At 44.6% G+C, this 13,747-nt stretch overlaps 1 protein-coding gene across 1 annotated transcript; it reads left to right on the top strand.

The window, feature by feature from the left end:
* The first annotated feature begins 11,019 nt into the window (after nucleotides 1–11,019).
* LOC120702631 lies at nucleotides 11,020–13,173 on the top strand. The gene is made up of 3 exons (XM_039986494.1): nucleotides 11,020–11,445; nucleotides 11,972–12,133; nucleotides 12,528–13,173. The coding sequence occupies exons 1-3, from the start codon at nucleotides 11,125–11,127 to the stop codon at nucleotides 12,885–12,887; spliced, it is 843 nt and encodes a 280-aa protein (XP_039842428.1). The 5' UTR covers nucleotides 11,020–11,124; the 3' UTR covers nucleotides 12,888–13,173.
* The last annotated feature ends 574 nt before the right edge of the window (nucleotides 13,174–13,747 follow it).

The raw sequence follows: 13,747 nt of genomic DNA, 5'->3' as shown, positions 1-13,747 counted from the left end.
CAGTAGTATTTAATTCACTACCGGGACTCCATTACCCACAGTTCACTGCAATACCTCGATAGAACGCTTATTACTTATTTGGGAATGATCATGTATCCAGAATCAGGTCCAAGACCGTTCACAAATCCCATACTTAATTTCGCGAAAAAATTAAATGGGATGAGTGACAAGTCTTGAATAATATTTGCTAGCATAAACTCAAACTTATTTCTTTAACTTTAATAATTTGATCCTGGGACCTTTCTTTCACAACATAATACTTAATCATCAGTAGTCTAGACATCATCAATAATTATGTTGTTACTCGAATGAATACTGCAATCATAGCAGTATCAATTTGCTGTCCATAAACTTAACACCGGAATATAATTCTAAAGCTTGATAAGTTAAAACATGTCTTATGCAATCTCAGCTTTCATTATGCCAAGTTTGCTTAGAGCTCTCAATAAAATTGCTCTTTTCTGCGAAAGTGAAGGACATAATCTAATGTGCACTTTTACATCCTCACACTCTTACAGAACTCTTAGCTAAATAATTTATAATAAACAAGCATGCTATGGTGTCTTGTACATTATCCAATGGACCTTTTTTGGATAATATTAAACACATAAGGATTTCCGGCTTACAAATGCAAAGTCAATCACTTAGAGACTCATGCATAAGCTTCAAAATATTGAAGCATAAGGAACGTCTTCCTTAACTTTATCTCAACTTTATTCTTAGGGTATTAGACATAATTTGCTAATAGAACAACATATCTTAATATTTATTCTTATTGTATCACTTTAGACAACTTACATCTCAAGTGATGATCCTAACACTTTTTTGGTCCAATCTTAGTGTATATTGATGCCCAAAACATAAGAGGCTTTCACCAAGATTACTTTAAATTTAATTTAATGATGACAGGAAATCTCACAATATTAGTAGCATATTCTAATCGCCACTTTACTTAGTAGAGCATCATCCACTTAAGTATTAGGATAGTAACTTTTCCACCTTAATCTCAGTACATACCTTTATCCATGAACATTTAATCATGGTAAGCTATAAGCTCAGTATTTTTAATTTTCTTTCGGAATCATGATCATGGCAAGATACTAATTTGATTCCATCACAAATTTATACTAAAGCTCATAGACTCAATTTATGGCCTCCTTTATAGTGACCTTCAAAACGAATGAGGTCATTCTTTTATGCCAACATCAACTGTTATTATATATCACATATTCATGTTGGGATTAATCAACTTATGAGAATCCTCAACAAAATATATGGTAGTTTAAGATGGAGGTTTACTTAACTAATGGTATGAGTTAAATATTATGAGATTCTGCTACTTGAATCATCGATGCGGGGTAACTAAGCTCACATCTCTCCAAATCATCTCTTCCTCCTTTGTGAGCTCCCACTGACTCCCACTAATCTCTGCATTCTTTTAAGAACACAACAGTTGAAACAACTGATCTTTGCATTCCTTTAGAAACACAATAGTTGAGACAATTATAGTGGTAGAAATGATACCCTCAGACTTATTAGGATATCCATAAATGGTAGCTCATCATGACATAAGTTCTTTATCTTTAGTATACCATTGATCAATTTCCTTTACTAATCAAGATCACACTAGCGATGGCTAGAAATGAACAAGAGCAGCAAAGTTTATGGTCAAATATTTACCAAACAGCGATGGCCAGAAATGATAAATATAAGCCATACTTCAAAAGTCTCGAGCTTCATTGAACTAGTCAAATAGCGATGGCTAAAATGAACTAGAGCAACAAAACTTTGTGAACATGTATCCATTAATCAGCGATGGCCAGAATAATGAATAAAGTCACACTTAACTTTATTTGAGACAATTGGCTTTATGGAGTAATTCTCCTGTCACAATGTTTTTTTTTAGCGTTCTCCATCATATTCACCCTTTATATGATTAATGTTCTACCTTATGCATATACGTGTGACTAAGCTTCCGCATCCGCACTATTATAATGTGCAAAGTAATCGACTTGATTAAACTAAGATTAAGTCCCTGCACATTGTAAGGATCGATGGACCAAGAGGGGGGGTGAATTGGGCCTTTTTCAAAATTCTAAGATAGATAAAACAACCTTAATCTATGCAATGCTAGTAAGGCTCAATTCACCAACCGGCTAAATAAAGCAAGCTACACAAGCTAACAAAGATATGAAACTAAGCAAGGTAGAGCTAAGCTATGATCTCTAAGGTCAAGCACATGAAAGATTGCATGAAAGTAAGTGCTTGAAAAGAGAGAGAATCCAAGAGACAACCAGATTTTTTTCCCGTGGTATTGATGTGTTGGCACACACCCCTAATCCACATTGTGACACTCACAAAGAGTCTTGTCACCTCCCAAGTCACCGAGACGAGGGCGCTCACTAAGAGTCTCCGTTCACCATCCCGGCGTGGTGGAGATCAAGCCACGTACAATCTTCTTCTCCGGGCTCCCACAATCCTTGGCAAGCTCCGCGAGAAACACCTCGATCACCAAGATCGCCTAGGTGATGCCAATCACCAAGAGTAACAAGCTAAGGCCTTCACTTGAGCAAGAACCGATCACCAAGAACGGATGCACACAAGCTTCTCTCTACTCAAGTCCTTAATCTTGCTTCTTGATTGATTGAATGAACAAGTATGTGAAAGATGAAGCTCAAGGTGGCTCTTGACTATAGTATGAGTGTTTGGATGTTGCCTGGTGTCAAGAGTGGCAAAATGACCCATTGGAGGGGTATATATAGGCAGCTCACACGAATAGAGCCGTTGGAGAAAAGCTGCCAGAAAACTGCGTAGCGCCGGTTAATCCGACGTACCTCCAATAGTCAGCGTCGGTTTAACCGATGAATGTAAACTGCCCCTTCTGAAAACTAGCCGTTACAACTTGGGCAGATTAACCGACGTATCATCGGTTTAACCGGTGAGTGTAGTTGTCCACTGATCAACTGAAAAACCAAGTCTCTGGACAACTGCACCGACGTTAACTCAAACCTATCGTCAGTTTAACCGGTGAGTACAACTTCTGAAGTCCTTGGAAAAACCATCCCACTGGTCAATTGCACCGACGTCCCATTTCAAACATCGTCGGTTTAACCGGTGTATAGAACTTGAAATACCCTGGAAAAACCAACTCTGGACTAATGCACTGACGTTAAATTCAAACACGTCGGTTTAACCGGTGTATTGACTTGTCCAGACTCTGCTGACTTCGTTTAACCGACGCATAGAAAATTGAGGTCGTCGGTTAAACCGGTGTTAAAGACTTTTTCTGATTTTGCCTTTTCTGATTTGAGTCTTGAATGAAATCCAAATATTCTTGAGATATAAGTTGAGAACCACTTATTTGAACTTCTAGAAACCTGAGTGACCATAGTGTGCATCCATTTTCAAATGACCATGTCCATGCTCAAATTACTTAGCCTTAACCCCTCTTAATAGTGCGATCACTATAAAACTAAAAAACCTATACTAACCTAAGTGTCCTTCTCAACCTTATGACACTTAGGACTAGAAAGATCCTTAGTCTTGACATAATCTTGAGTTGAATACCGAGATCGCCTTTTTGAATAACCGAAATTTAGGGGCCTCTTTTGACATATGACCAAATGAGCGATAATGATCTATTAAGCTGCACAAACTCATTAGTCACAATAATGGTTGTCATTAATCACCGAAACATACCTTGAGGGCCTAGATGCTTACACACGTAAGGTTTTATGGGCAAATAAAATATGGTGATAACTCTTTATAGTCTTACATCTAATGACCGGAGTATCTCTTATACTTGATGAGACATTCCAATTCTCCCCTTCGAAATGTGATTTAACCAATAATATCACAATTTTGACAAGGTCTCATCAACAACTTATTGAAGCATTACACAATATGCAAGAAATAAATAAAATAATTCCTTGACAAGATAGCAAAATCAACAATGATAATATACTTATTATCTCAAAACTTAGCAAATGTTCAGAATCACTTATTACTGAAAACAAATATGGCTAAATATATAAAACTAATGCGAAGCATTTAACATCATCATCATCATCATCATCATCATTAAACTTTGCTCCCCTTGAACTCCCCTGATCTTATGGGTCAGATTTAATGACCTACTGGGAATACATCTCAATCAATCCACCAAAATTTAGGGGAAACTTTAACTTAAAAGAGCTTATGAGACAACTTTATTATCCTTCCATTGCATTTGATGAAGTGACTCACATAACTTATATCTTACTGGAGTATCCACATTTTGAGCATGCTCATTATAATTCTCTAGCAGAGAAGCCATAAGATATGACACCAGCAGATCATCAGAGATGAACCTGCCAAGTGCTTTCAACTCAGCAGCCATATTGTATATGCTCTTAATGTGTATACTTAGTTCATTGCGCCCATCATAACGTGAGGTAGACAGCTTATTTATGAGGAAGTTGGAATAATTAATTTTATAACATTCCTTAATGGAGTTCATAAACTCCTTAACACTTAGTTCCCTATCATCCTTCCTATAAGGAAATGCTCCCCTTATGGCATCTGAGATCGAATGTTTTATAACTAATTTTGCAAATTCGTTGGATTTTTACCATTTCTCCAACTTAATTGCTCATTATGATTCTCAGTACTTATAGAAGGATTAACAGGTTTATCCTCATAAAGTGCGTAATCAAGGTCCAGAACCTTAAGAACAGCATGCACCTCTTTATTCCGCTTGGGAAAATTGGTGCCATCAAAGGGCTCAATGGTGCTTAGCAAGCCCTCATAATTCACTGAAAAATCATAAAATTGAAGTCTCAATAATCTTTTACAACAAGATGCACATAAAGGCACAAGATTAACCCTACGATGGTCTGATTAAAATCATGCCATAAGTTTCAATTTGCATCACCGATGGGGAAAACAAACGAAACTTATCATTAACTCATAATTAAAACAATGATGGCTAGAATTAATTACAAGTGTACTCTAATCAAACTTCTTGATGGTTCCATTTGATTAGAGAGCATCTTAATTGCACATGGTGGAAAAATATAATTTTTCAGCTTAAACAATGCGAACTAATGCAATGTTCATCAATAAAGCATAATGAAAACATTAAGGCAAATACACTTATTCTGGAATTTTAAACTCAAACTTAAGCAGTGAAATAACACATAAATCATAAAGAGATTAAATTTCACTGTAGATATAAGCCTTATAAAATCTTAAACTTTGCATTATATAATCAGTGCATAAAACCTTATTAAACTTAATTGCACTGAAAATTTAAACTTTATTGCACTTACAAAAGATAAGGCTCATTAATCTTTAGATTCTTTCTCATTTAACAAGCACATCTAACAGTATGAATTAATTGTGCTGAAAAACAAGACTCATCAATAGCCCGAAATTGAACTCATTATCAATGATGATTTTCCATAATTATTTTTAAATTGACCTTATAACATCAGAATTATGGAAAATATCACTATTCATAATTGAGAAATATCTATCATAGATAAATTAAGCAATAAACTTATTTGCAAAGTTATAAACAATAGATATCTTAAATATGAAATAAATACTCATGGGCATTAAAAAAATAAGGCACGTAATTATTATTACAAAAATAATTAAATAAAATCTTTAAGCATAAACAATAAGCCAAATAAGATTTATATCATTGAATCAGCAGGGTACCAGGCTTTATTAAACATTAAATAGAATAAAAGCTCATAAAACCGGACCAGAAGAAAAATGGCCCAGCAAAACGGCTCGGCCCGTTAGGGGTGCGCTATCTGCCCAGTTCGGCCCATCTGGTCGAAACCCTAATGCAGAGCTATCCTGACCGTTCATTTCGATCGGAGGGCCATCAACTGATTTGGCTCTGTATATAAGGGAATCGGCTGTCGGAGAGCTCCCCTCACTCACCCTTTCCTGCTTTTCTCATGCGCAGCTGCCGCACCTCTTGCCTTGGGCACGGCCGTCGCGGGATCCCCGGGATGCCGGCTGCGCAGCCTAGCGTGCTGCGTGCGCCCTTGATGCACCGCCGCTGTTGCCGCAGGGCACCGCGCGAGCCGCGCACCGCCCGGCCGCTCCACGCGTCGCCTGCGTGGGTGCGCCGGTGGCCGGGTGAGGCACAGCTCCGCGGGAGCAGCGCCCGCCTGCAGATGCGCGGGCCGCTCTGGCCCCGCCGCCGGCCGGATGGCCTCGCGCGGGTGCTGCGCGTGCTGCACGCGCCGGCATGTGGCGCACCCGTGGCCGCCAGCGTCAGGCCATGCGCCGCCGCCTGATGTGGCTCGGTGCCGGGCCGCAGGCCATGGTGTGCGCCGTGGGTGCCGCGTGCTGCCGAGCGCGCTCGCTTTATGCGCGGGCCCCACGCCACGAGCGCTGCCGTCGGTCGCAGCCGCACTGGCCCAGCGCCACCTGAGTCGCGAGTGCGGGCTTCGACCACGCGCCCTCATGCGCGGCCCACAGCAGGTCTCCTGATGCGTCGCCGGCCACCAAGGTGCCCCTGCAGGCCCTCTCGCCGGTGTGCGCGTGCGTCCGAGACGCGTGGCATGCCGTCGAGGGGCTCCACTGGGGTACCGTGCCTTCATGCCGAACCAACTTATGGTCGCTGCCAAGGTAGGATTCCTCACCTCGGGTTAGGGTTAGGGTTCATGCAATTTGGGATTTCTTGATGCGATCTAAAATTTGCAATTCCCCTTCTTCTCAATGCTTCTGATGCATCTAATTGCATGAATTTGACTTCAATTTTGCAGAATTTGACTTAACAGTGGGCTAATTTTGGGGAACTGATTAAGTAATCTTAAACCATAACCTTAATTACTTGACTTAATCATCAAGTAGATCTTAATTTGCCTCGGTCTAATCACAAATTAGCATTAAGATAATTATTTAGATCTAATCTGAGGTACTTAGTCTAATTAGAATAAGATTTGCATTAATCAGCGTCTAATCCGAACATAATTCAGACTTCATAAACATGCATCTTAATCTAATTCGCCCATAAAAAACTTTACTGCAGAAGCTTAGTCGTAGGTAGATAAACACAAAAATAAACTAATTTGAACATTAATCAGCACACACATCACGCTGGACATCACTAATTGCACATAACAAATCCAATATGTGTTTATTTCACGCAAACAAAATAGTAGATCCAATCTACTAATTGCATTGCACTGATTTGCATATAGCACTTAAATGATTAGATCCATACCAGAATTAATTACCCATGATTAAGCACGGAACAGATCTAAATTAACATTAATCAGAGGCTAAGAACTTGATGGCTCTGGATTAGGATCATGACAGATCTAAGAAGGCTCTGATACCAATTGATAGATTTAATTATTATAAACAGGATCTTAGCTTAGTCTAATCATGATCACTAATTACTTAATGCGGAATTAATTAGATTAAAATGACCAGAGCTTCTTGAATCCATGAACGCCTCTGAAATTGTAGTAGTAGGGCTGATGACTGATGTAGATGAAATAGACTTAATCTTCACCATTGGAGAGATTTAGATCTCTCTGTTGATGAAGTTCTTGACGAGCAGCAACTCCTCCTTGTGCATGCCACGAAGTAGATGAGGAACAGCAACTCCTTGTGCCTGCCACGAAGTAGATGAGGAAGTCGCGCTTCCAGCCCCTCCAGCGCTCTAATTGATTGGTGTTTCGCTAATCGCGAGATTAACTGATTAGGGTTAGAGAGGGTTCCCGTCTACCTCATATTTATATACAGCACTGTGGGACCGGAGCCGACTTATAGATGGAAACGTTAGGTGTACCTGCCAATCACGGTACATGACTTATTTGGTATGTTATCTCTAATTTGAGGAAATTATTTGCCATGCAGATCTAGGTTGTTATCCTGAGATCACAAATTTCCAACAACCAATAGCCCAAGGTCTACAACTCTACATTTCACACGATCAACTCCATGGACCATGGATGGCGTGGCCATCACGTTGGTATCTTCCCAGCCCTAGCTGGCTGGGGACTGGTGATGAACGGATGATTGATACGCCAACAAGTGGCACGCGAGCGGCATGGATCGGATGGTGGCCTCGATCAGCGGACGGCGACGGCCACGAGGAGCGCGGTGAGCAGCGCGGCGAGGGCGAGGGCGAAGTGCAAGCCGTGCGCGCTGCGGGCGTGGACGTGGCCGTGGCAGGCGGCGAGCGTCAGGAGCACGGCGGAGGCGCGGTAGGCGGTGAGCGCGGCCAGCGCGGTGGCGGCGAGGGCGCAGGGCCGCGCCGGCACGAGCAGGGCGACGGTGGACGCCAGCACCTGCGCCGCCGCGGCCAGGAGCAGCAGCTCGGACCCGGCGCGCAGCCGCGCGGCCTCCGCGTCCGTCGGCGCGCAGGAACCCTGAATCCGCACAGCAAGCGAGGAAACAAACAAACGATGCAACTGATGAGGGGGCGTTCATGAAGCAAGAGATCACGCTCGATTGGAAGGAAGAACTGGAGCGACGAATGGACGCGTGAGGTGAGCGACCATGAATCGGGATGTTTCCGGGTTGAGCGTGATGCAGATTAAGGCAAGCTCCGCCGCCGCGCACCCCATGACGAGCAGCACCTTCGCCAGCACGACGCGCGCCTTCACCGGGCTCCGTTCTGCTGCTGCTGCTGGTGCCGGCGGTGGCGCCGCCGCCCCTGGTGGCGGCACTGCCACTGCACAAGCGAATCGATCGAGACGATGAGTAGCATAGCTAGAGAACCACCGCGACGATCACATTAGAGAGAGAGAGAGAGAGAGAGAGAGAGAGAGAGAGAGAGAGAGAGAGAGAGAGAAGGATACAATCCAGTGCTCGCTCACCAGCATCCATCGATCGCAGCGACAAAGAAATATTTTGGCAGCCTGCTGGAGCTGTTCTAACTTGTAACGCCGTCTCATCTGCGAGGCGAGGGGGTGCCGATGGGGACCGTGCACATATGCGCCGTGCGCGGCCATGTTCGCCGGGCACGCCGTACTTGAGAGACCCAGGCACTCACAGCCACGGCGAGCGCGCAGTGAAGCTAGAGAGCCACGAGGCCAGCGTCCAACCGGCCCGATCGGGGAAGGCAGGCCGGCGGCGGGGACCCCTCGGCGCCCGAGCTGAGAACGGCAGGGTCTCTCTCGTGCTTGTTCGGGGGCAACGCTTAATTCGGGGCCAAGGCGGCGAGAGGCTGGTTTCGCAGTCATCGTGCCGCGTGTTCGTCTGATCCTTGTGACGTTCAATCATTGCATGTGATTGCTGAGATTCATGGATGAGCGTTCTGAGCGACATTTCAAGGGCAGAGGAGAGTGGAGGTACGTGTACGTACTACGTAGCACAAGGTACAAGGGAGGAAAGGATTGTGGATGCGCCAGTAAAAGCAGGAGAGGGCTCAACCACTCGAGCGATCAGGAGAAGTTGAGCCACAAACCAAGGGGCTCGAAATGTCACCGACAAGGTCCGGGCAGAGCTGGCCGGCATGTGCAGCGCTCACACTTCATCGTATCAGGGAGGCAGGCCGCCGCGGCGGCCCTGGGATCCACACTCCATCGATCTCTAGGCGCTCCAAGCCGAAAGGAGCTAGCCATGGCTGCTGGCTTTCCTAGTTTCGTGAGTCGTGACTAAGGGTTCGCGAGCACCCACTGGATTGGTTGACTTTTGTTTTTTTAAAAACTGGGTTTATATGGTTCACACTCCAAATCTTACAAAGATGTCCTTGAAAGAAACAAAAAATTACATCCCGGTCCTTACAAGAAACTCTGTCTTCCTTGTCGCCGACGGTCAGAGCAATCGCAATGAAGCCGGCCACCTTCTCGACGCAAGAATATCAAAGTTTTTGAGCAGCATCAAGAGTCACACATCGCAAACATCGACGTGTGTTGTAGTCACTGAACGCCCAGACGGCCTAGCATGCATGATGGTAGTAGCCATCTCCTCGTCGGAGATCGAGGGAGTCTGACACTTCAACCAGAAACTACCTCGCCCCGCCGAACAACAGTACACTCAGAAGGGAAAGTAAACCACCAGAAGAGGTGGGAGCTAAAACCAACCCGATTTCACAAGTTGATAGACAAACCTCCCAAACTCGCTGGAGACACTGGTGGCAGCACCAATAGGGATAAGGGAGGGGCACAGACCTCAAAGCTGAAAGGTAGAAAAGGTCGACGACGGCGACGCCGTCCTTGCAATTTCCGGTGAAGCGGGATTTTATTCTCCATGAACCACCACCGGAGAAGAGAGCTTCAGATTTACCAATGCTGGCTCCAGATCCACCGTTGCTCCACCCTCCAACGCTGCTTAGAGAACCAAAAGCACCGGCGGCCATCTACCATCCACCGGAACAACCTACCCTACTGTATAGCTAATATACAAAAGGTAAATATAGATCCGCCGCCGATTCAGTCGAACCCTCTCCACCTCCGTCGCCAGCAATGGCAGCAGAGGCGAAGGGATCGACGAATCGGCTGAGGAGACGAAATCGCCTCTCGAGTCGTCTGTCTGAACTGTAGAGCCTAGAAGAGCCAAGAATAGATGTATGATACATGCTATGTCTAGATGCATAATAAAAAATATATACTCCAAATTTGCCTAGGCAACTTATTATTATTTAAAATTTTAAATGAAGGGAGTACCACTAGTCCCATAAATATATGTATGCAGACGTAGATAGTGGGTACGCTTCTGATCCCACCTTCCTGTGAGCGACCACACACATACGCTTGCACTGCACCACACTAATGTCCTCTGGAGCCGTGGAGTGTATCGAGAGAAAAAAACCATTGTTCTCATATTTATTTTGATTGCAAGACTGTAACACAATATTTGCATTTTTATTTATACTTATGTAAAAAAAATAAAGTCCATGGATATCATCGTTGGCTCATGCATGAGGATTGTAATAAAAATGAAGAAAGTACCATTTCATCATTCCAAATCCTATTTTCCTTTGCTTTTTTTTTGGTGGGTGGGGGGTTGGCTAACAGCGAGTGGCACCACTACTACAGCCGGCCCGACCGCACCAACGAACGGAACCCAACCCCGTTTCGCAGAGACCCAGACCGACGACCGAGCCCGATCCCCTCCCGCCTCCAGGCCTCACCCAGCCCACTGCCCGCGCCCGCGCTGTCCCCGATGGCGACGGACCCGACGCCGCCGGCCGCGGCGGCGGCGGCGCCGCGCTACTCGCTGCCTCCTGTCCGCCTCCCCGCCGAGGACATCCTCTTCTGCGTCGACGTCGACCTCGAGGTGAGCGCCGAGATGAAGTCCGCCGCCTCCGCTTCCACCGCGTCGCCGCCTCCGCAGCAGCAGCAGCAGCCGCAGCCGGGGCCCCGGCCCGCGGTGAGGCGGATGGACGCAGTCAAGCAGGCCCTTCTGCTGTTCGTCCACAGCAAGCTAACCATGTGCCCCGACCACCGCTTCGCCTTCGCCTCCATCGGCGAGACCGTCTCCATGGTATGGCGGCGTCCCTGACCTGAAATCCCTTCATTTCCCGGTTACGCCTTACCGGATTTCGCGTTCCTTGTCCTCGTATTTCTGAAGCAATGCTTGATTGGCTACAAGTCATGATTCCTTATGTGATTCGCGGAACTATATAGTTGTTTGAGCGTCGAATTCGAGATACGAGAGGATCCACATGAGCCTCCATTCCTCCAATTCTACTCAAGCTAGCAGTTGAGTGAGATATTGGCCCCAAATTTCCAATTGCTGTCTACTGTTACTATGAGATGATCACATGAGGGAATCCTGTTTAGGTTGGGTTTAGTTTGTTTAGGTTGGGTTTAGTTAGCAGTTGAGGGATGTATTGGCCAAAATTTCCCCAATGCTATTCTGTTATTCTGTAGTTTGCTGTCAGAGTTATTGGTGAATATACTTGTTTTTGAGGGCTTATTTGCTTGTTTTTTGTTTTCTGGAATGCAATGATTAGTTGATTAATATATATGCCCCCCCCCCCCCCCCCCCCCCCCCCCCCGATTTTAAGGTTAAGAAGGACTTCAGCAGTGATGTTGGTTCAGCAATGGAGGCAATCCAGTCCTTGTCTGCTTCAGAATCAAGATATGCAACGGCTGACCTCACACAGCTCTTCAAGATAGCTTACCATGAAGGGAAAATAGCAGAATCGCAAGGTCGGCTTCTCAGGGTGGTAAGCTTTTTGTAACTATGAATCAAGGGTCGCATTGCTTTTAAATAATGGCTGGCTGGTAATTTTCTTCCATGTTAGTGTTTGGTAACCAATAAAACATCCAGAAGCAGTGGTCGCATAGAACTTTTTTGAAAAGAATTTATGTTTCTGATCACACGCATGTGATTTAAATTTAATAAAAATGGCTCATTGTAAATATTGTACTTTGCAAATAGTTGTTTGTTTTAGTATATGTAAAATGCCAGGATCACTTCAGATTGTTGAGGTGCTAACTTTCGTCAGATCACTATCTATCCTACTGTGCAGGCACACTGTTTCATATGTAGTAATTTACTTTGCTTCTCTTCAATTACAATGTCTTGGGTCTTGACTGCGGCAAGGCTAATCGTTTCAGGTACTTATCTACTGCCGTTCCTCTACTAAGCCACACCATCAGTGGCCTGTAAAGCCAAAGAATTTCACTCTGGACATAATCTATCTCCATGACAAGCCAAATGCTGACAACTGTCCACAGAAAGTATATGATGCGTTGGTTGATGCTCTTGAGCATGTCAGCCAGTATGAAGGGTACATTCTCGAGACTGGTCAAGGGCTAGCTCGTGCTCTCTTTCGCCTGATGTGCGTTCTTCTGTCCCATCCCTTGCAACGCTGCATCCAAGATGACCTTGATATTCCCAAACAAGTCGCTAAGAAAACTCTGGCACTTGAAGCTGCGCAGAATGAAGATGGAACGCCAGTCTCCAGCCAGCAGTAAGGTCTTCTCGTTGAATGTTATGCAAACATGAAGTTACTTGCAAGTTCTTGAGCATTGCCATCTCAGAATGTCTGTTCTGTGTGATAGGGATGCCATATCAGAATTCTGTGTACTATGCTGTAAATGGCCAAGGGGATATCCTTTTGTTGCTGGCCCTTGCTTGTCTGGGCATTAAGCCTGTAACTGCACATCTTTGGCAGTTAATGTTTGCAAACTTTCAGGCGCACATGCTCTACCTCTACTTATCTGAGAAAACTTTACTGATTTTCGTCTTGTGCAAGGGGAACCTTTTCTGTGCAACCATTGATCAATCATAGTTGCCATACATCATGAATTCCCGCTACAACTTAGATGATGGATTTCCCACTTGTTTTACCTTCAGCTCTAGTTGCCAAAGTACCTTCATCCCTTGCATTTTAGAGTCGAGGCACCGATACCCTTGCTTATGTGCAACAAGTATGCAATACTTACACTCTGAATTGCAGCATTTACCCTTCAATTACAAGTCTACTTTCAGGCAGATCATTACAGAAACGCGAAAAACGACTTCGAATTTTTCGGCCTCCCCATCAGAATGGTTAAAACCTACTCACCTGCGCTCTCCCCTCCGCACTTCACCCAAAAATTGGGACGCGTGTCGCACAGTCTGGAATTTGACATTTTTCTACAAAAGTTCTCCAGTTTTCTAAAAATCGCAACTGAACCCAGATCGCACTGTTGCCACGTTCTTATATTTTCTACAAACAACCTCACGCGAATGTTTATTTGGACATAAAGAAGAAAAAAACGATAATACTATCACATTTGCAAAAGCACCCCCGCAAAGCAATTTCCACTTACCCCCTCCCGCGACCCCGAAC

Source organism: Panicum virgatum, chromosome 4K, assembly GCF_016808335.1.
Source record: "Panicum virgatum strain AP13 chromosome 4K, P.virgatum_v5, whole genome shotgun sequence".
Taxonomy (NCBI): domain Eukaryota; kingdom Viridiplantae; phylum Streptophyta; class Magnoliopsida; order Poales; family Poaceae; genus Panicum; species Panicum virgatum.
Note: the sequence above shows the minus strand (reverse complement) of the source record. Positions and strands in the feature narration are given on the sequence as shown.